General features: G+C 39.4%; 1 protein-coding gene across 1 annotated transcript; it reads left to right on the plus strand.

Moving 5' to 3' along the window:
* The first annotated feature begins 616 nt into the window (after nucleotides 1-616).
* INTS8 (integrator complex subunit 8) lies at nucleotides 617-21,720 on the plus strand. Its single transcript, XM_033069816.2, has 27 exons — nucleotides 617-784; nucleotides 1,991-2,165; nucleotides 4,055-4,195; nucleotides 4,608-4,679; nucleotides 5,835-5,886; nucleotides 6,102-6,284; nucleotides 6,825-6,932; nucleotides 7,558-7,713; nucleotides 8,196-8,296; nucleotides 8,618-8,759; nucleotides 10,521-10,591; nucleotides 10,721-10,896; nucleotides 11,711-11,844; nucleotides 12,450-12,560; nucleotides 13,212-13,413; nucleotides 13,960-14,081; nucleotides 15,083-15,267; nucleotides 16,665-16,698; nucleotides 17,357-17,413; nucleotides 17,497-17,558; nucleotides 18,192-18,310; nucleotides 19,476-19,579; nucleotides 20,215-20,265; nucleotides 20,890-20,963; nucleotides 21,040-21,104; nucleotides 21,202-21,245; nucleotides 21,511-21,720. Exons 1-27 carry the CDS (start codon nucleotides 655-657, stop codon nucleotides 21,625-21,627), a joined length of 2,988 nt encoding a protein of 995 aa, XP_032925707.1. The 5' UTR covers nucleotides 617-654; the 3' UTR covers nucleotides 21,628-21,720.
* The last annotated feature ends 69 nt before the right edge of the window (nucleotides 21,721-21,789 follow it).

The following is a 21,789-nucleotide window of genomic DNA, read 5'->3' on the forward strand; positions in this document are numbered from 1 at the left end:
AAATCTCCTAAATCATCTCCTCATGGAATCATTTGTAAAGACATTAGCATCCATCTTTCCTACCAGGAAAGGGTGGTGAAACACTGGAACAGGTTGCCCAGGGAAGTTGTGGATGTCCCACCCTGGAAGGCTGGATGGGATTCTGAGCATCCCGGCTTGGTAGGAAGCGTCTGTCCACAGCAGCAGTGGTTGGGTCTGCATGATCTTAAGGTCCCTTCCAACCCCTAAACATCCTATGCTTCCGTGATTTAAATCTGCCTCAATGGATCCTAATTTCTGTACCCTTTTACGAGGCATTCGGGTGTGCATGGGTTGGAGCATGGAGGGTGAGCCTTTATCGGCCTCAGTGCTCACAGGAGACGCCCTGCAGGGACAGGACCGCGGTGGACGCAAAGGCAGAGGAACGGCTGCGGGGCATGGCAGGGGATATGCATCGAACTAGTGATTTCGGGAAGAAAACCACCGACTCCATAAGGGAGCCAGCCAGGCGGCTCCCCGCCAGGCCCAGCGGTGCGGGCCGCGAACCCGGGCCGCGGCAGCGGCGGGCGGGCCCTGCGCGCGCCGCCTCCCAGGGGCCGGGCCCGGCGGCCATCTTGTGCAGCGGCGGTGCCGCGGTGCCGAGCGGGCTGTGCGCGGCCCATCCGAGCGGCCGGCATGAGCGCCGAGGCGGCGGACCGAGAAGCCGCCACCTCCAGCCGGCCATGCACGCCGCCTCAGACGTCGTGGTTCGAGTTCGTGCTAGAGGAGGCGCTGCTGGAGCAGCACCTGCAGAAGCCCTCTCCCGGTGCGTGCCCTGCTGGCCGCCGCCTCCCCGCGGCCTGGGTTCGGCCCGGCCCGGCCCCGCTGCCCGGCCCCTCCTGGGGCAGCATCGTTCCGGGGCTGTGAGGCCTCGGTGCGGCGGCACAGGGAGCCGGGCACTGCCCGCGGCCGTGCGGCGGCATTTACCGCCGGCAGTAACGCCGTTTTTCTCATTTCGCATTATCTTTCCTATTTAATAATTTCGTTTCTCTGTCTTTTTTGTCTGGTAGATCGCTTTTCCTTTCGCATGTGTGAATGTTGTGTGCGGAAGTGCTGTAGTTTGTTTGCTCGGTGGGAAGGGCTGCTCGTGAGCATCATTGCGGTTCGCAGCTGGTTTGGTTTTCTCCCATTGGAGCATTGTTAGTGGCAGGGGCTCCGAAAGGTTCAGTGCTGAAATTGCTCACTGCACCTGGAATAAATAGAAATCTCGTCTGATGTATATTGTAAGGAAGTGACCGTATTTAAAAACAGCTGATGCTTTGACAGTCATAAATGGGAGTCATCTGTTTCGGTACCCGAATTCTGCGAGGAGGTGGAGGAAACAGGAAAACCTGGGCCAGTGTTGCCTCTATAAAAAGTCAATTTAAGCATAATCTAGCTTAGATCTTATGCTTAGATTTTATACTCTATTTTATAATTGATTAAGTAAATTGGTAATATTCATTTTATGTTTCACCAAGTTCAGTGAGAGTATAATAGTTATGGTTTGACCTCTTTTTTTCAAAAGACCTCAAAGGTATTGGCTGTCTTATTGTAAGGGAGACATTTGGGTGCTTTTTTGATGCTGTTGTTTAACCAAGCTGAAAGTATTTTCTGAATGTATTCACAAGTGCTCGCAGAGGGGAATTACAAGTATATATATAATTTTTACAACAGTTCACTTGTGATTTCATTTGGCAGCATTTATTCTCAGTAGATTCAAAGTATTGAAATATAATTAATACAATATAGTGAAAATAAATGAAAATATGAGAGTGTAGTTATCATGGTCAAGTGAACTTTAATGTTAATTAAAGATATGTTAATAGTCTGATTTGAGTCAGCATGTGCAGGACACCATTTGGGATTAGAATCTACCAGGTAACAATGTCAGCACTATAAACACCAAGGATAAAAGAACCGTGTTCATAGCTGGGGAAAAAAGTAATTCTGGGCTTACAAAGCATTTGAGGAGTGGCTGTGTGTTTTGCAGACCCACCACCTGTGCAGCTGATTGTTCAGTTCTTGGAACAAGCTTCAAAACCATCAGTGAATGAACAGAACCAGGTCCAGCCACCACCCGATAACAAAAGAAACCGCATTCTAAAACTTCTTGCTCTTAAAGTTGCTGCTCACCTGAAGTGGGATTTGGATGTACTAGAAAAAAGGTATCGTCTGTGCATCTTCATGCTAAGTTTGCTAAGTTGAAGTGGCTTGAGATATTTATTTTTAAAAATGGAAATTTGTCTTGCTCCCTTTTGGGTGTGGCAGTTGAAATCAAGTTTTATTTTAGCTGTAAGTTAGGAAACGGTTTTGATAAAGGCAGTGTGTCTGAACAAATCAACAATATTACAGAGGAAAAAAAGCATGTTTTAGACGTTAAGATACATACATGTAAGCGTCATAAAGATGAATTGGAGGTTGTGTTTTCTTCAGTGACAAAACAAGAATAAGTTTCCTCATTCTCACATGGTTGAAGTTGGAAGTCTTGCTCCAGTTTTGTTGATGTGAAGAACTCCATATATCTGTGAAGTAGGTCACTGAAATTATTGTGGTTGAAATAGGCAAACCCCAGCTTTGCATCTTTCCTTTAGAAATTTCAGCTGAAGAATGGTTTGATGAGCTAGAGCAGTCGGGAACTACTTCACTTTGGCAGTGCACATTAGGGAGCTGCACTTCACAGAATCACAGAATTGTGTATGGTTGGAAAGAACCACAGTGGGTCATCTGGTCCAGCCTCCCTGCTCAAGCAGGGTCATCGCAGAGCACATGCCACAGGATTGTGTCCAGGCAATTCCTGTTTACACTTGGCTTCCTGTTTACACTTAGGTAATGGCAGAATTTCCTTATTCACACAGGTCTCTTTCCACCTTTATCTATAATTTAGTGCAAAATCATAAGGGGACAGTAATTGCCCTTGTTCTAACTTGCATGGAATTGTAGAATCGTTTAGGCTGGAAAGGAGCTTTTAAGACCATCGAGGCCAGCTGTTAATCTGACATTGCCAAGCGCACCACTAAACCATGTCCCTAAGTGCCATATCTGCCAGATTTAAATACCTTCAGGGTATGATGGTGATTCAACCACTTCCCTGGGCAGTCTGTTCCAGTGTCTGATCACTCATTTGGTGAAAAACTTTTCCTAGAATTCAAGCTAAACCTCCCCTAGCACAACTTGAGGCTGTTTCTTCTCCTGCTGTCGCCTGGGAGAAGAGACTGATCACTCACTTGCCGCAACCTCCTTTTGGGGAGTTATAGAGAGTGATGAGGGCCCCTTGGAGCCTTCTTTTCTTCTTGCTAAATACCCCCAGATCCCTCAGCTGCTCCTTGTAGAATGCTTCTGATAGAACACAAGACTTAAAATTTGTTAAACAGAAATCCTGGTTTTGGCTGCTAAAAGTATGGTTTCACTGGTTGTTTTCAATACTGCTTGCAAAGAAAGCAAATTTTTCACAAGATCAAAGGTACTTTGTAACTTGATCTAATTTCAAATAATGTCTGAATTAGTAATAGTATTTTAGTTGTGTAAAATTATACCACAAAAGCTTGGAGCAGTGTAGTCCAGCCTGCATGTCTTACTTTATTAAAGGGAGTTTTGTCCCAGCTAATGTATATTTTTACTTAGCTCTATTAAAGTTCCTAGCCTTAACTTCACTGTTCACTTTATGTGAGTGAAATTTCATTTGTGATGGAAATCGGATTGTTTGCCTTCAGGGAGTATGATCTGGGGCTGCTTTGAAAGAACTTATTATTACTGGGTTGTGCTGTTATAGGTGACTGGATTATTCTGGTAAGGTGTGTGTGTGTGGGCTCATGCAGTGGAACAGAGTAGTAGTTCAGCTGTCAGGGCAACTGAAATGCTACTTGGGCCCATCCACTTGGGCTTAATTTATGTAGCTAATGCTGGTAACTGCTTTACATACCTGATCTCAAATGATGAATAAACATCCATGTGATGTTAAGTAATAATCCAGTACTGAATAGCAGTGTGTATTGTTTGACGTTCCATCAGTAGATTTACTCCATGAAGTACCTGATTCTCTCTTATTTTTTCATAGCTTGTCTGTTCCTGTATTGAACATGCTGCTGAATGAACTTCTGTGTATCAGCAAAGTTCCCCCAGGAACTAAACATGTGGATGTAGATCTGTCCAGCTTGCCCCCAACCACTGCAATGGCAATACTACTCTACAACAGATGGTAAACTACTACCAGGCAATAATAAAAAATTGTTATAGAACAAAGCAGTGTTTTCTTTTATCTATATAATTATATGTAGAAGAAGAAAGAATCCTAAAGGACTAATAAATATTGTGATCTGTTGCTAGGTTATAGTGAAGGAGCTGAGTCTGAAAAGCTATTGTAGAGCTGGTCTTCTACCATAAAAAAAAAGTCAAGATAGTGATTTGAAATCTCTCCTTATAAATATAAAAATCTTCGTCTTTCATCTTTTTATGGACATATATGAGCATTTCTTAGCTGCTAGATGTGCTCTTGAGTAAAGGATGTATTCTAATAGTGTAAAGTTTCTGAAATGGTAAACTGCTATTATCAAGAGGCCTGCACTTCTGAGACTAATACCATTCTTTGCTTAATTTTTTTCCCTATGTAGGGCCATAAGGACCATTGTTCAAAGTAGTTTTCCTGTAAAGCAAGTGAAACCTGGTCCACCTCAGTTAAATGTGTAAGTTACAGATATAATTCATTTGGATGTCATGGATATTTTACAGTCAGGAATGTAATTTCTAAGTGGATTAAATCATATTAATAATGTGCAGTTGCTTAAAATGTCTAGTTGTGACATTGAAAACTTAGATTTATTTCAAGTATATTCTCACTTTCCTGTCAGACACACTTGATACATGTACTTGTCTGTTGTTCCACTCTGTCAGTGTTATAGTCTCTGTGACTTTGTCATGGCATGAAAAATCATGGGGGGAAGGGAGATGACAATTTACCTTGGCAGAATGCTTATGCTCTAGTTTAGATAGGGTGTATTTTTGCATTCTTTTACATCCCTAACTTAGAGTATCCTGTGTAATATGGTTGTTTTATTACAGCAGTTTAAAGCATTGTGTATGATAACCTAAGAAATAACAAAGTATTTTCATTTGCTTTATTGGGCAGTAATTTGTAATTTAAAATCAGTCTTGCATTTTGCCTTCTACAAGCTGTGAGGCTTTAGTAACAACTTGTCTGTGACTTTTATGTTACAGATTTCTCCAAAAGTTGGAAGTATCTATAAGTGGTGCTTTTCTTATGTTTTATGTTAAAATTATACTTAAGCACTAGACCATATTTGTTTTGAGAGAGTCTGTTAAGTGTGTTGATTAAACATACTCCTCTTCTTTCTCCTTGTTTTGCTCTTATATTGTCCTATATGTATCAACCTGATCCTGAATTAAAAAAAAAAATCTGCGTGGGAAAATAATTTTAAAATACTTCTAATTTTTGTCATAAACATGCAAACACACTTCTGCCCCTGACATGTTTGAGAAGATTTAAATGTTGAAGCTTCATGAGACCTGATGCTGTGGAAACTTTCTTCATTGTTTTGCTATTGCATTGGTATTGGCAATCTGGCCTTAGAAGAGGCAATGATAACTTTGCAACTTCGTATTTTATTGAACCACATTCTCATACAAAACTATATTTTCATTATAAAGTTCTGTATTTCAGATACAGATAGATAAGAGCAGTCAGTGGTCATGCATAATGATGTTCAAAATGTAGTTAAGCAAAACCAAGCTCTTGAATGAATCATTGTGATCTAGAACATGAAATAACATGCAGATCTGCCTAATAACTGAACTCTTTACTTCTTGTGTCTGACTTGCAGTATGAATCATATTCAACAAGAAAAGGAACTAACTGAAAATATTTTGAAAGTGGTGAGGCTCTTTTCCCTTATTTTTGCTCGAATTTACATGTGAATATGAATTTCTTTGTTGTATAAGAAATACAAAAGCCAGTTCTGCATGGTATAGAATATTTGTGTAAGAACTTTTTTTAATCCTTTTACTGAACTGTTAAAATTGTAGCATTAACTTAAAGCCAGAGTTAAAACCAAAAGGTTAATTCTTTTAATGTATTTAAACTATTACAGTTGAAGGAGCAGGCTGCTGATTCCATCCTGGTCCTAGAAGGAGCACTTAAATTAAACAAAGATCTTTATGTCCATACTATAAGAACTCTGGATTTATTGGCCATGGAACCTGGTATGGTGAATGGAGAAACAGAGAGTTCCACAGCTGGACTGAAAATCAGTGCAGAGGAGATACAGTGCCAGGTAGCTCACTTTGTGTACTAAAGCTTAGAGTTTATATCTGTTTCTTTAGAAAAAGTGTTAAGTAATAATTCTGAGGTAAATTGTAGTATTTTTTCTATCAAGGTTCCCTCTGTTTTGGAGTTTGTCTTGTTTTTTTGTTTGTGTGTTTTGTTTGTTTGTTTTTGTAATGCAATGAAATAATACTGGCTTCATTTTTACGTTAATAGAACTTTTTAAAATCATTGTAAATATTGTGGCTTCCCACCAAACCTCACTTTTGCCCCTTCAATCCCCTGAAATAACCCATTATATGACAAGGACAGCTTACTGCATTGTTTTCAGTGATTATGGGAAAATAATTAATTTTGTAATGCTTGTGCAGAATTATTTAGACTGAGATTGCAGTTAAAGAGGAAGCAGTTGAAGTATGTGGGGTGAGGTGTATGTTGGTAAATTAGATAAAAATAGGAATAGTACATACAACATTTGAGCTGAAATACTTAATCTTGACTTGAAACATGATGTCCAAGGCAGTGTGTTTGACATCAGTGCTGTTTGCAGGTTTGCTATGATTTGGGTGCCATCTATTTCCAGCAAGGATCTACAAATACATCTGTTCATGAAAAGGCTAAGGAAAAGTTTTTCAAAACAAAGGAGTTGATTGCAAAGGTAACAAGTGCTCTTTTTATGTGTATTCTGCTCTTCTGAAAAAAAAAACCCTTGTCTAAATTATTACTTCCTTCTTTAGCAGTTTAATAATTTTAATGGTACACAGAGTTTTTAAAGAAACTTCCTGAAGTTTTGACAGTATTTTTTTTTCATGTTGTGTCTGGCTTGAAATTATATTTATTGATTGCAGTGTATTGCTGCTTTGTTCTATGTTTTGTAATGAATAGTCTTTTACACAAATTGTACTGATGCAAACAATGCAGAAATAACATCTCCAGTGCTAATAGTAACAAGACCGAACAGTACATCCTGTGTCCGTGGTGATGATGTGTTTTTGAGGAAGGTAACCATACAGCACTTCCTATTTTTTTTTTTAAATCTAACTTTCCCTTGGAAATCAGATTGCCTGTGGTCTAACCTTTTGAAAAAGTACATCTCAGTTTATAAGTAAGGTATGCTTCCTTTTTTATTTTGCTTCAGAACTCCAGTTTTTATTTAAATAAAGTGCACATTCTTTTGTTCCTTTGCTGTTAGTTGGGAAATTGTGAGTCTCTGTTTCTGAATTAAATATATATATTTGATAATACTTCTGCTGCTAAGATCTGATGTAACTCTTACTTTTCAGAATGGCTCATCCTCACTTCATTTTACCATAGATGAAGAACGGTTAGCTGGGTATTGTCAAGCTTGTGAAGTTCTTACCTCATCTTCTGATGATGCATCTCAACAGGCAACTCCATATAGTCAAATCCACAGCTGTATGAAATCTGGCAAATATCAGGTAGGATGCCTAAATAAGTATGTTTGAGGGGTTTTCTTACCGTTCTGTGTGGATGATTCCATTTGAGCTGGTATGGATTTTAAGAAATTTTAAATGGTAATTTAACCTATAACATAGTGGTTTAAATCCTATATGTTGAGGAGTATAATGTAATCTGGTACATATTAAATTGAGATATCTTGGTTTCCATACAATGGTAAATAATTCCTGCCAGCTGGAATAAGGGATTTTCAGGTAGATTACAATTCTTTGGGTTTCAGGGAATGTTGCTACTTAGATGTGCAAGTTTGTTTTGGATTTTTGTGGGTTTTTCTTTGTTTTTTCTGGTAATAGAGAAATTTTTTAGTTGTTCAGTGAATTTTGGTGTTAAATATGGATGTGAGCTGCTTCTCTTAGTTTGATCATTTTCACCAGATGAAATGATTTTCTGTCTGTTTCTTTTGGATTATACATTGACTATTCCAATTGTGGTTTTGTTACAGGACTTAGTGAAGATATTCCTTGAAGATAACCTAACTCTCAGTTTACCTGAACAGTTCAGACAATCAGTGCTAAGAGAACTCTTCCAAAAAGCTCAGCAAGGGTGAGACATTAAATAATTATCAATGTTCAGTGATGATGAAATTACATCTTTTGTGGAAAGTATGTCAAATCTTTTAACAACGAAATATTACATCCAAGAAACTTCAGCCTTCGTTTCTGTTAGCAGCAGTCTTAACTGCATTTTACATCATCACACAGCTCCTTGGTTGGATCTCACTGTGGCCATATATGGAAAAAACATAATGAACGTTAACAGTTAATTTTATCACTTTACTGATTTTCTTAATTTATTTTTTCCACTTGCTTATCACTCTTTGTTTGTCAGAACTATCCTGTAATCTTCAGTTTTGTGTTCATGCAGGAATGATGCTCTGGATGAAGTTTGTTTCAAAGTCTGTGTGTGCAACACGGTCTGCGATGTATTACAAGGTCGAATAATTGATATTCAGTTTTGTCAACTGTTCCTGAAACCCAGCAAAGAGAAAATAGACTTCCTTCTTGAGGTAAAGCATTAATCTAAAGTTAGAACTGAAAATGGTATTTAGTGAGAGATTTCTTTCCCCACGTAACTATTATTATTGCAAGTGGTGCTCAGATTTGTGAAGCAGAGAAAGGTGATTTCTCAAACATTATTCAACTTGTTTGCAGTTAGTACAGTTCCACTCAGGGATCAGTTCTGCATCTGTTGTTCATAGCTCTTTTTCATCTGTTGGGGAGGATCCAGCAGAGAGCTGTTTCTTCAGCTTGTATTTGAAATCGCTGCTATTCCTGACATTGTTAAATTATATGGAGATATTGCTGAGTATTTGTATTTGTGGAACAAAGAATCAAATTATCAAAGACTGAGAGAATGAAGAGGACCACCTTTCCCTTACCAGATTTGTTGTAGAAGTTAGCATGTGGTAAAGTGATCCTAAGTTACTGTTTGTGTGAGACCTACACTGTTACCCATAGTGAAACTTTTTAGGAAACTGTTATTGCTTAAACTGAACTTAATTCTTTTATTGTTTTGCTGTTATTTTAATGTCTTTTATGAACTTGTGCCTAGTTCTTTTGCTTGTCTCTTCAAGCATGTGGCAAAAATTAATTGACAGTACTCTCTACTGCAGAGCAAGTAAAAGCTTACGTCAAATACTCATATTGGGACTGAAACATATTTCTAAAAAATATTCTTGCAAACTGGCAATTAAATTCAACTGTCTAGTTAATTTTCAACTGCTGGCTTAAAAAAATACCCAAGTCCTAGGGAATCTTACCATTTTGCACTTAGAAATATTTCATTTTTAAACTTATGTGCTAAAAGATCTTGTGAGGCTGACTGATAATGTGGCACTCAGTGTTGGTGCTTCTGTGGACCAGAGGAGTAGGAAAAAGGAGTGTGGATTATGTCTGAGGAAAGATCACTATTGTCTGAAGCATCCTATCTTGTGTACAGGTTAAAGAAAACTGATCCATATGTGATGGTAATAACTGTTACCAGGTTTACTTCAGAGACAGTCTTATTTCACACAGTTGTACTGAGATTTCTTTATCAAACTTTGTCAGTCAAATCTTACCTTACTTTCTCTGGCTTACAAGAAACCCTTGAGAGCTAGTCTCCTCTCTACAGCTGGGTAACAAAGTAATAGAATGACAGAATTACACAGAGCAAAACAGAAATACTGGTTTGATTCCAGATGAATTAGGGTAATCACCCAACAGTGCTGCACTTAGTTCCCACCCAACAGCACTTAAGCATATTCTAAAATTACTCGACAAAGTAAAAACAACAGGCAGGCCAAAAGAGTTGAGGTTGTTCAGCCTGGAGAAGCAAAGGCTCCAAGGGGATTTTGGAGCACCTTCAGGTACCTAGAGGGACCAGAAGAAAGCTGGAGAGGGATTTTTGCATTTTGTTGTGGAACAGGATAAGGGTAATAGGTTCAAACTGAAAGTAGCAGGTTTAGATTAAATATTAGGGAGAAATCCTTTACAGTGAGGGTGATGAGGCACTGCCCAGAGAAGCTGTGGATGCCCCATGCCTGGAAGTGTTCATGACCAGGGTGTGGATGGGGCTTTGAGCAGTGTGATCTAGTGAAAGGTGTCCCTGCCCATGGCAGGGCTTTTAGAACTGGATAATCTTTAAGGTCTCTTCCAACCCAAACCATTCCATGATTGTATAACTTTGTTGCCTCACTTGAGATTAGAGATTTACTGGCTGTTAGTACTTGTGAGACAGAATGCTGGTCAGTAACACTGGCTGTAATGAAACATTATAAATCTTCCAGGTTTGTTCAGGGTCAATAAACTTGGAAAATGCTTCTGAAGAATTGAAGAGAAGAATGGCAGCATTTCTCAAGTATGTACCCATGTTAAGATAATATGAATTTGTAAGCAATGTAATATAGCAATAGATATTTCAAGAACTTATAACTGAAAAAATAATCACTTTTTTCCTGGTTATGTACTAACATTTTTATTTGTTTAGAAACTTGTGTTTGGGCATGGAAGATCTTCAGTTTGTCTTCATGATTTCATCTCATGAGCTTTTCATAAAACTGCTGAAAGATGACGAACGGAAGCTGCTCATTGACCAAATGCGGAAGAGATCTCCTCGAATCAATCTGTGCACAAAACCTGTGACTTCTTTTTATGATATCCCAGGTAATTTTCACAGCATTTTCATTAACTTATGAGCAGACAGTGCCTTGTTTCCATGATGAAAACCTTGAACTTACGAAGTGCAGGTCTGTTCTCAAAAAAGTTTAGAATGCTTTTAGAGGGAATACTTCCTGTTAGTTGGTGCACGTCCTGCTTGTTCAAGGAGATGGCTGTTACTTGCTTGTATCTCAAGTGAGTGTAATAGATAAGCTCAAATGAATGTGTCCTAGGTAGCAGTGAGAGAGTATGGCATTAGTTTGAACAAAATGTGGCTGTGGCAGCTGTTCCCAGAAGGGCAGTGATGTGACTGTGTGGTACGCTGGACCGCAAGTGCCATCTGAATGAAATTTTAAACCTACCAAAGTAAAACAGATCCTCTGAACCAGTCATTTCCCCAGTATGGCTGGCTGGCTGTGCAGCTGAACAAGTCAAGGCTAACAAGAGGTGCTGGATAGAGCTGGAAAGGACTTACCTTTTCGGCTCTAATGCAGTCTTGCAGTAACTTAAGCCAGTTAAGACAATGTGTATTTTCACTATAGGAACACACTTTTAATGCAGATCTTGAATCTCTTGCTTTGCAATAGCAGGAGTACTCAGAGCTGCTGGAGTGAGGAAAGGGGCTTGCAAGCAGCTCTTTAGGTCAGGATTAAGGTAGCACAAGGTGTTTGTGGAAGGGCACAAAAGGATGGCTGGACCTACGGAAGCATGATGTATCTGCTGTTCTTACTATGTTCTGATTGAAGTGTTATATCCTGAAGAATTATAAGTACCTACATTGAAAAGAAATGTGCTGGAGACTTGGTTACTTTTCTTCTAGCTTCAGCAAGTGTCAATATTGGCCAGCTTGAGCATCAGCTCATACTGTCAGTGGATCCTTGGAGGATTCGCCAGATCTTAATTGAGTTGCATGGTATGACCTCAGAACGCCAATTCTGGACAATCTCTAATAAGGTAACTTAGTTCTTGTGGTCAGGAGAGACTGTAATTCAAGGACTGGTTAGGTATCATATTGCATACAATGAACATTTCCTCATAGATCCGCAGGGTGACTTATCTTTTCCCTCTCTGCATAGCAATGGTTTAATAAGAATGATGATACATATCTAAACTCACAATCTATGTGAAGAGTATTATAACAAAACCTGTAACCTTTGTTTTGAAGAATTACTGGCTGTATACAAGCTTTCCTTATGAAAAAAAGATATTTTCATAGCTTTTGCTTTCAGTGTTCTAACTTGATATCAGTATTGTTTTAGCTTAAATTTCTGTCATTAGAAGGTGGGAGCAGGAGAGAAGGAAGGCTTTTTGTTCAAGTAAAGATTTCTTTTCTTTTTTGTTTGTTTGTTTTTCCCCTTAATTGTTGCATATTCAGGGTGTGAACAAAGGGTAGTTGGGCGTTTTTATTTCTGAATGAGCCGTACATTACTTGTGATTAGATGTAAAGACAAGAGTTGGCAATCGTTTTCAGTATTTGGGGTTTGTTTGTGGTGTTTTAAGCAGTGATGTGAATTCTAAAACTTGTTTCTGTGCAAATGTCCTATGCGTTTCTCTCCCAGTGGGAAGTACCAAATGTTTACGGCAATGTTATTTTAGGAATCAAAGACAGTCTGACTAGGGATTTGGTCTACATCCTGATGGCGAAGGGATTACACTGCTGTGCCATTAAGGTGAGCAAGCCATCTGAGTTACTGGTTGAACAGTTGAATCTTAATGAAATGGGAAATTTGCAAGACCCTTTTTTAGAAAAAGAACTGAAAAATTGGGAGGTGAGGGAGGTGTTGTAACGAGCTCCATGTGTTGTATAATGGTTAAGTATTTCTGTCTCTCGAAGTTCCATCAGCAGAGCAAAGATAATGTCTTTCCAGTGAGTTGGGCCCGGAGATAATTTCATTTATATGAAGTTTTATGTTGTCTAAATCATGTGGCATCTAAATCCTCTGGTGATTTGATTTACTGATACTAAGTGCTGTACTTTTGAGTAAGTGTTTTGCATAAGGAAATTATTGGGATGCTGTTCTATTTTCCTTGTAATTAACAAATTTGCTGAAGTGCAGCTGAAACAGAATCGCACCAAACATACCAGTAGTTGCATGTTTTTGCTTAAAATCCTTGTTTTGTTTTCAAAAGATCTGGAACTCTTAAGCTTAATAGCGAGTCCAAAGGACTCATAAATAGACACTGTGTGATGCTTGAGCAATTCTGATGATAATGAATGCCATGGCTGGTTCAGCCAGGATAGACCTGAATGCACTTCAGCTTGTAGTATTTCCTCTTAGGAATTCTTTAGGAATCATTAATGCATATAATTTTTATTGCAGGATTTTGTCCATGCAAAACAGCTTTTTGCTGCTTGCTTGGAGCTTGTGACAGAGTTTTCTCCAAAGCTCCGTCAGGTCATGCTGAATGAAATGCTGCTTTTGGACATTTACACTCATGAAGCTGGAGCTGGTGTTTCTGGAGAACGTCCTCCTTCTGATCTTATAAGCAGAGTCCGAGGATATTTGGAAATGAGAGTACCTGGTAAGTACATTCCTGTCTTTCCTAGGATGCAGTAAAGCACAAACCTTCGGAGAAGTGGTAAAAAAAAAGCACCGCAAAATAAATCAGCTTTCTATTGCAGGCTAAGCACTTGGGTGTATAAGTGGAAAAACAACAGTGACTTTGATACTGGTTTTAGTAGGTCTTTAGAAGTTTCATTAGTTTTTAGAAGCTGGAAATGAGCATGATGCCTAGCAATGCTAAACATTGACGGTTTCTGTTCAGTGCCACTTAAAGGACTTGACATGATAAACATGTCTGCACTTCTACCTGAAAGGTTTTGCTAGTTGTTAAAAGCTTTCTCCTGGTTTCATAATGAGAGAGTAACATTGTACTGTTGTGGTTAGATGAAACACTTGTTGAGGTGTGGTCTCTTGTAAGGCTAAGCATCATATTTCCCTGTGATAGCTGTGGAGCAAAACCAGCTGGTTAGAGGGTATGGGTTTTGCTTGTTTTCATACAACACCATTTTACAACACTGTTTTCTCAGAAATAAAGAAGTTAAACAACAAATTCCTTTCCTTTTAGATATTCCTCTTCGACAAGTTATAGCTGAAGAATGTGTTGCCTTCCTGTTAAACTGGTGTGAGAATGAGTATTTGACCATGCAAGTTCCATTACCTCTGGTTCAAACTAATCCTTATGTGAAGGTAAGAAGTGCTCAGTCTCAAAGCTTTCTCAAACTGTAATTGACTTTTTGTTGAAGTATTTTGTATTTTTCAAAGCAAGTACCCTTCTGCTCAAGAGTGTGGGGCTTTGTGGCTGTAACAAATTAAGTATGGGGTAGAACATAGTAGGGCTAAGCAACAAGCATGTTTAGCACTTGCCAAAAAACATGGAAGCTGTGAAATCTTTGCCCTTGTTGGCTGCCAGCTAAGGTTGGTTCCATCAGATGTGTATGGTTATGATCCACAACTGAAATTCTGTAGCACTTACCTAAAGGACTCTCCTCAGCAGGAATTCAGCCTGGATTGATGCAGGAGGTATGAGAAGTGTGCAGATTTCTGGTTTAATGTCTGGCTTCTTTTGTGTTCCTGAGATACTTGTGTCCCAAATGCACTGTGAGAGTTCCATTCTTTTACCCAAACATCAGTTTAATTTTTGGAAACTTTCAAGTCCTGCCTTATTTGAAACTATGTTTTCAAAATTGTTTCACAGCAATGTTTCAACTTCTCTGTTAGGTCATGGAGCAGAAGGCAGGTCGTATTTCAGGACAGGTTCATTTTTACCCTGCTCTGCTTACCTATGATACTTCCTAATTTCTGTTTTGAGGTTCAACTTTTTTGTATAACATTGTGCCAGTTTCAGTTAAGATTAATTACTATATAGAAGTTAAGTGAGCTCTAAAGAACCAGTCTTTGTAAAACAGTATTTTATTTGGTTTAGGTTTTATACAGTATGTAAGTTTGTTTTCTGGAACTTGTAATAATGAAATACAGACCAAGGGAACTAATAAATGGAAAAATGCTCTGTTCAATTCCTGTTTGCCAGCTGCTTTCGTCACTGTTTTTTGCTGCAAAATTTATTCACATTGCTTTGTAGCTCGTAATTTAAAATCACTTGCTTAGCCATTTTAAATGCCAGTGATTCCTTTGCTGTAGATGATGTAGAGGAGCCTTAGTTCCTGTATTTCTTCTGTTGCATTGCATAGCTGGGCCAGTTGCTGGCTGCTACATGCAAGGAACTGCCAGGTCCCAAAGAAAGCAGACGCACAGCTAAAGATCTCTGGGAAGTGGTTGTACAAATCTGCAGCGTATCCAACCAGCACAAACGCGGCAATGATGGAAGAGTGAGTTTGATAAAACACAGGGAGTCTACACTGGGTATTATGTACAGGTATGTTTTCTGAAATTATTTCTGAAGATGGCTTGAATGGTTAGTTTGATCCCATGTTCTCATCAGAAATTGTCTGGATTTCATGATCTGAGTAATGGCAGCAGCTAAAGATCTGAGTAAAAATCCTGTCCGCTGTGGGATTTGCGTATTAGCAGGAATGTGTTGACTCTCCTTTTCAGGGGCAGAAAAGGAATGTGAGGGAGGCAGCTGTCCAAGCAGAAACTGAAGCATATATGGCTGTGCTTCCATTATAACCAGTGCAGATCTTCCAGTAAATTCAATGGCATCTAGAGGCAGTTTAGCTGATGGGCTGGAGGTATCTGCTTTGCAGCAAATAGAATTATTCTGTATCAGTTTTGTACTTTCATAGCTGTATCAAGCACGTAGCTCACAGCATGGGTATCTATACTTTGTTTCTGAGTCTAAAGCTAAATATTACTCTGTCTTGGAATGAAATTCTAGTTCGGCTAAGCTCTGCAAAGAGTAAGAAAATCAGATTGCTTAGATCAAGACAGACACCTGTCAGACACCTCGGCAGCCTTAGTGTCAAATGACTGATTCAGGACTCTTGAGTTGTCTATGTCCAGTGATTTGGCCTGTTCTGAAGTCTAAGCCTAAATACAAGTTGTCTAATATGGTACAGTTTGCCATGTGTGATTATATTGAGCAGCTCTCCACACAGGAGCCTTGGGAAAGGTACCTCTATCAAACCTTCTGTCTGTGTCTTTGCCTCTCCTTGAGCTAATCAAGTTAACGTGAGCTAAAGGCCAGCTGCGTTTGCTTACGCTGCTGTGGGGCAGGCGTAGGAGGGTAGGACGTGCTGTAGCTTCCACTTGTGTACTCTGGCAAGGAAAAGGAGTACAGGTGTACTCCAGGTTACTGAACCTTTCCTGACCCCTCTGATTCAAACTAAAGGGCAGTGACCCTGTTGTTATCATGGAAAAGATGTAATCAAACCTTTTCCAAAGGCTGTCCTTGTCTGGATTGTCTTATGGTGAAAATTTCTGATGTTCATTACAAGGAAATCGAAGTGCGTGATAAATGATCGCCCTCTTATATAAGTGTGTAGGTCATTGTTGCAAACCTAGCTTGGGGAATTGCAGAACAGTTCAGTTGGTTTCCCTTTTAGAGTCAGTGGTTGGCTTCTGTGATTTTCATGCCTTTTATAGCTTGATAGAAGAACATACCTCTTACTTAACCTGTTTTTAGTGTAAAATTTGCTAGTTACTGTATTAAAAGTGAATGGACTACTTGAGCATTTTCATTTACTTGCCCTGCATTTGTAAACTTGGAGATGAAGGAGTATTTTGGAATTTGCTCTACTGACTCTTGTTTTAAATGTGCATATATTCTTTATTGTGTATGATTACTTATGAGTTTTTATGTCCCTAACTTAGGAGTGAACTGTTGTCCTTCATCAAAAAGCTTCGGGTAAGTCACAGTGGTGTTGAAAATGTGTTTGCAACTGAAGCTTCCTTTTGGTGTAGTATTTTTCTGGACTTTTTGTATTAAATTCCAGAAAATCTTACATTATATGTGTATTTTGTATGGCTGAAAAAATCTGAATTTGCTATACCTGGCATACAGCAGTATGGAATAGCTTGTAAAAAAAACAATTACCCTGAATTCTGATGGAGATCTGTTTACATTGGGAGTGTATTTTATTGCAGCTGTCACGAAGCAAAGCATTCCTTTTGGAGGGAGACAGAAGCTGCTACATGCATCATACTAAGCAGCAGAAGTAAGAAGGAGAGAAATTGTTTATAGCTTCTGGGTTTGTAAATGCATAGAAGGTTGTAGTAAACCTAGCTTAAGTTTGAGGTTAGGTAGTAATCACAGAAACAACATAAAGATGTGTAAAACAAAAGTAAAGTTTGTATCCAAGCAGTTATTCAGGAAAATCTGAAGTAATTAAAAACTTTCTACAGAAACATTGTTGCAGTATCTTTGTGTTGCAGGTCTCTTAACAAAATATTGTCCTATTTCAATAGGAAATTATAGTGATGGCAGAACTTCTTACATAGTTTTGAAGCTTAGGGAAGGAAGTGGAGTTTTCTCAGTTCATGAGGATACTTTTTCTCTCCTACAGGAGCCATTGGTTCTAACTACAATATTGTCCCTGTTTGTCAAGCTCCATAATGTTCGGGTTAGTATATATCTTCAAAGTCTTTCTTGGTTTTCTTGAAATGTTTCTTCTTGTGGTTTCTCATACCATCTTTCTCCTCTTAGGAAGACATTGTGAATGATATTGCAGCAGAACACATTTCTATCTGGCCTTCATCCATCCCCAAGTAAGATGATGATGAAAAACACTTTTGAAAATACTGTATGTGATGGGTTTGGTCCCAGTTACTGTCAGTGTGATTTCTCCATGTAAAGGTATCACTGTCCCCATTCTGTCTCTGGGACGGTTGGTTTGAGGGCATGGAGAGTTTTGGTCATAATTTGATGGTCCTGATGGAGATAGGGGGAAGAAGAAAGAGGAGAGGAAAAAATGGGGGTTTTTTTATTAAACTATATGTAACTATGTGAACTATAGAATACTTACATATGAAATCGCTAATATTTTTTGAGGTGTGTCTGAATAATAGTCAAAATAGGAAGTGGCAAATGATATGTATTGATTTATTGTCTGAGTTAAACTGTATTTCTCCACTGAAATTTAGAGGCTCTGTGGGGTGGGATCTCAGAATCTGGTTTAGTTGTGGCTTTTTGTTGAAGCCTGTGAAGGCTGTATTTGTTCAGTCAGATTTACTGTATTGTAATAACAGCAGTCTTAGTCAACATAAAGTCTTTTCTGGTGGTATTTATGCTTCCCACTTAATGCAAGGTGCTTTGGACTTGAACTAGATGGGAAATCAAATTAATGGTTAAAAAAACGAAACAGTAAGTTAGGAATTGTTTTTCTTTATTTTTTCCTTTAGTCTTCAATCAGTGGACTTTGAAGCTGTTGCTATTACAGTGAAAGAGCTGGTCAGCTATGCCTTGACTATCAATGCAAACAACCACTTCTGGTTAATTATTCAGGCAGATATTTATTTTGGTAAGTGAAACCAATTTCTGTGTTTACATGTGTGGAGGTACCTTACTGCTCTGAGATTTGTTTGGCATAACCCTCCTTTTATTTCCTTTTATGAAAAGAAGCTCAAGTGATATGAGGTTAAAGTCTTTGGAAGCAGTGGTGTAGGTGGATTTGTCTGGAAAGGTGTCTAAGCCCACAGATAGACTGAGCTTCTGATTGCTTTTTGGGTGAGGGAAACTCTAAGTTGCTCTTAACTTCACTTTTCTAGTGCAGCTGGTCCTTGAGTGGTGTAATTGTGCAAACCCATGGCACCCGAGTGTTTTATAAGTGACTGGAAAGTTATAAATAGTGGTTGCTTTTAAATGTAGAAATCAGCTTCAGTGGAGCACAAAATGAGCAGGATGGAGAGGATCTGTGTTTTATATGGGGAAGTATCAAGGGTTTGCAAATGAGGAAGCATGAGGAAGGATTTGTAAATGAGGAATAGCTACAGCTTTATACCCTTTGGGTGAGAGGAAGGGCCTTAATCCAGTGTTCAGTGCTGTCACATTACATGTGGGAGAGTGATTCAGGGTTATTAACCTGTTTTTCAGTGTTTATTGCCTGTACAAAGGGCAGCAGCATCCCAGAAGCAGGACATATATGTAGAGAGCCTCAAAGCTGGTGCTTGAAATAAAAGTGGTTGGAACAGTGGCAGTGGTCTGTATTTCAGCAGCCATGGGCAAGCAGGCTGCTCCTGCTGCAGAGCCCCTGATGCTGCTGCCTTCTCTGCAGCTCAGGAGAGTTTACTGGAGGTAGAGGTAGTGCTGAGCCATGGCAGGGCTGTTCCTCTCACTCACACCAGCTGAACTCCTTCACTGCTGTTTGTGCTAAGCTCACTGAAGATAAACTTTCACTCTGAGGTTGATGGATTCAAGATCGACTACCCGAAAAAATAAAAGTAATCCCAAAAAGGCACGAATTTGCTGTGGTGCTAGTTTCCCTGATTGTGTAGTTTTTCCATCTACCACTGTGTAACCACTTTCTGTGTGTCCATGCTTTTTAAACAATGAAACATGAGTCATTTTCCCAGTAGAATTCAGCTGTGAGATATGCATCTGAATCATTCTATTAACAATTGATCTGAGTATTAAATAACTGCTGTATTTACTTTTGAGACCTTATTTTGCTTTTTTCCCCTTGGCAGCAACTAATCAGTATTCAGCAGCCCTTCACTATTACCTACAGGCAGGAGCTGTGTGCTCAGACTTCTTTAATAAGATGGTGCCACCAGATGTGTACACAGACCAGGTGAGCTACAGTGGGATTTACAAAAATGTCTCTTTAGATTCAGTCAGCATCCTGATTCTATGCAGAGGCAGAACTGTCCAGCACACACACATTTCTGTAGCATGTGAGGTGTTATATCTAGATGCATTTAGGAATACATGTCCTCCTCAGTCCTTTTTCGGCTTGCTGCTTGAAAGCTGTAGAGAATCTGAGACTTGTCCTTTTCTGAATCACAGAAGGCTTTTCTGTTAGTTCACAGAGCCTGCAGAGCTGTGTGCTGGGAAAGCACTGTGGAAACCACAGATGGAAAAGCCCAGAGCACAGTCACTGTGTGTGCCCATCCCTGGCTCTTTCCTGCAGAGCCGCACCACGCTGGGCAGGGCTGGGGGCCAGCCCCACTCAGCACAGTGCAGCAGCCCTGCCTCACCAGCAGTGCTCACCTGAGCTCCACCTGCTGAAAACATCTGGCTCCTACTGTGCTGGAAATCTCTGTAGTGATGAAGGCTCAGTTCATCAGTGGATGTGCTAAAGCCTGAGAGTTTTTAGGGGGTGGTGAAATGTAGACAGCTATTTAGCTGGTCCCTTGAATTAAAAATTGCAGTTTGTGTTCCAAAACAAGCATTTCAGAATGTGTTTTGTTTTTAACCTTTCTGTAGGTGATAAAAAGAATGATCAAGTGTTGCTCTTTACTCAATTGTCACACCCAGGTAAGAGGTGAAACACAGCATTAGCTAAAACATTTGTTTAGAAATATTTATATTGGGGATAACTTAAAAGACTGAATTCAACTTCCCCTGGAAACACAATCTGTAGTAGAGTAGATTTTGTTACCTTTGCTTCTAGGACAGTTATAGAAGCAAAATTAATGGGTAAATAAGCACATAACTGGAAATGTAAAAAGTAGTAATCTAGGTGTTTTCTCCTACATTTTTTCTGATAATGTTGACTGGGTTTTTTGGGTTTTTCTTTTAAGAGCAGGTATCTGTGGGGTAGTGGTGGGAGCCTGGCCTTGTTTTTCATAACGGCAGGTGCTCTTGCTGTTCTCCAAATAAGAAAGCTTGTACTGGGCTCTGCTTTAAAAGCTCTTAAATGCATTTGGAAACCCAGAAGCCAAATTAATCCCTTCTGCTCTGACTAAATCCCTTTTTCTTTTAGCTTTTGCTGCTTGTCAGTGTCAGAATGATCTGTGTTCAGGTGCTCAGAACTTGCTTGGCCTGGAAGCAAGGTCTAGATTAGGTCTAGAAAAGGAGTAGAATGAACAAGGCATTGTGTGGGAGGTTTGTTTGTGGGGGATTAAGGCTGTCATAATCACTGTGACTCTTTCCTTACAGGTAGCTATTTTGTGCCAGTTCCTCAGAGAAGTAGACTATAAAACTGCTTTTAAGGCACTGCAGGAACAGAACAGGTAAATGCTACAATGAAGTTTACAGATGCTTAAACACAGTATATGACTGTATCAGTTAACCTGCCTTATCTTTCAGTCATGATGCCATGGATTCTTACTATGAATACATCTGGGACGTCACAATCTTGGAGTACTTGACATGTATCCTTTTGCTGGAATACCCCACCCACATACTGGATGTTCACAGCTGGGAAAAGTCCATTACCTACCCAAGTGACTTTTCTTGACTCATCCTCAGATCTCCACCACAAAAGAGGCGAGACAGACAAGAGGCAGATAGCAGTAAGTTAACTCAGGCTGCTGGGATTTCTTTAGTCTTTTTTCCCCCTGAAATCACCTCTGAAACAGTGGTTTCAATTCCAGTTTTAATTTTGTCATACAATTGTTTTAGAATCTGAGACTTATGTAAAGTTGCAGCTGTAGGGGTGGGGTGGTAGGGCATGTTACAGAAACGAATCACCCCTGGAACTAGTGCTGAAAATGCTTTGAAATGAAACAGCTCTAGTGGAAGGCCTCATGCTGGTTGTGTCTCCTCTTTTGTTTCAAGATAAAAGCCATTGGCCAGACAGAGCTGAACGCCAGCAATCCTGAGGAAGTTCTACAGCTTGCTGCACAGAGAAGGAAAAAGAAGTTTCTTCAAGCAATGGCAAAACTTTACTTTTAGGCTAATGCTGGAAGACTATTACGAAATGTACAACAGTGAAAAAAATCTTTCAAGACTTTATTTTTAAAAATTCATTTAAATTTTTGTACAACATTTACAGTCTAGTTTCTTTCTTCTTAGAAATAGATGAAATCTTATAATAAACCCCTTATTTTTACAAAC

Source organism: Catharus ustulatus, chromosome 1 (assembly GCF_009819885.2).
Source record: "Catharus ustulatus isolate bCatUst1 chromosome 1, bCatUst1.pri.v2, whole genome shotgun sequence".
NCBI classification, from domain to species: Eukaryota; Metazoa; Chordata; class Aves; order Passeriformes; family Turdidae; genus Catharus; species Catharus ustulatus.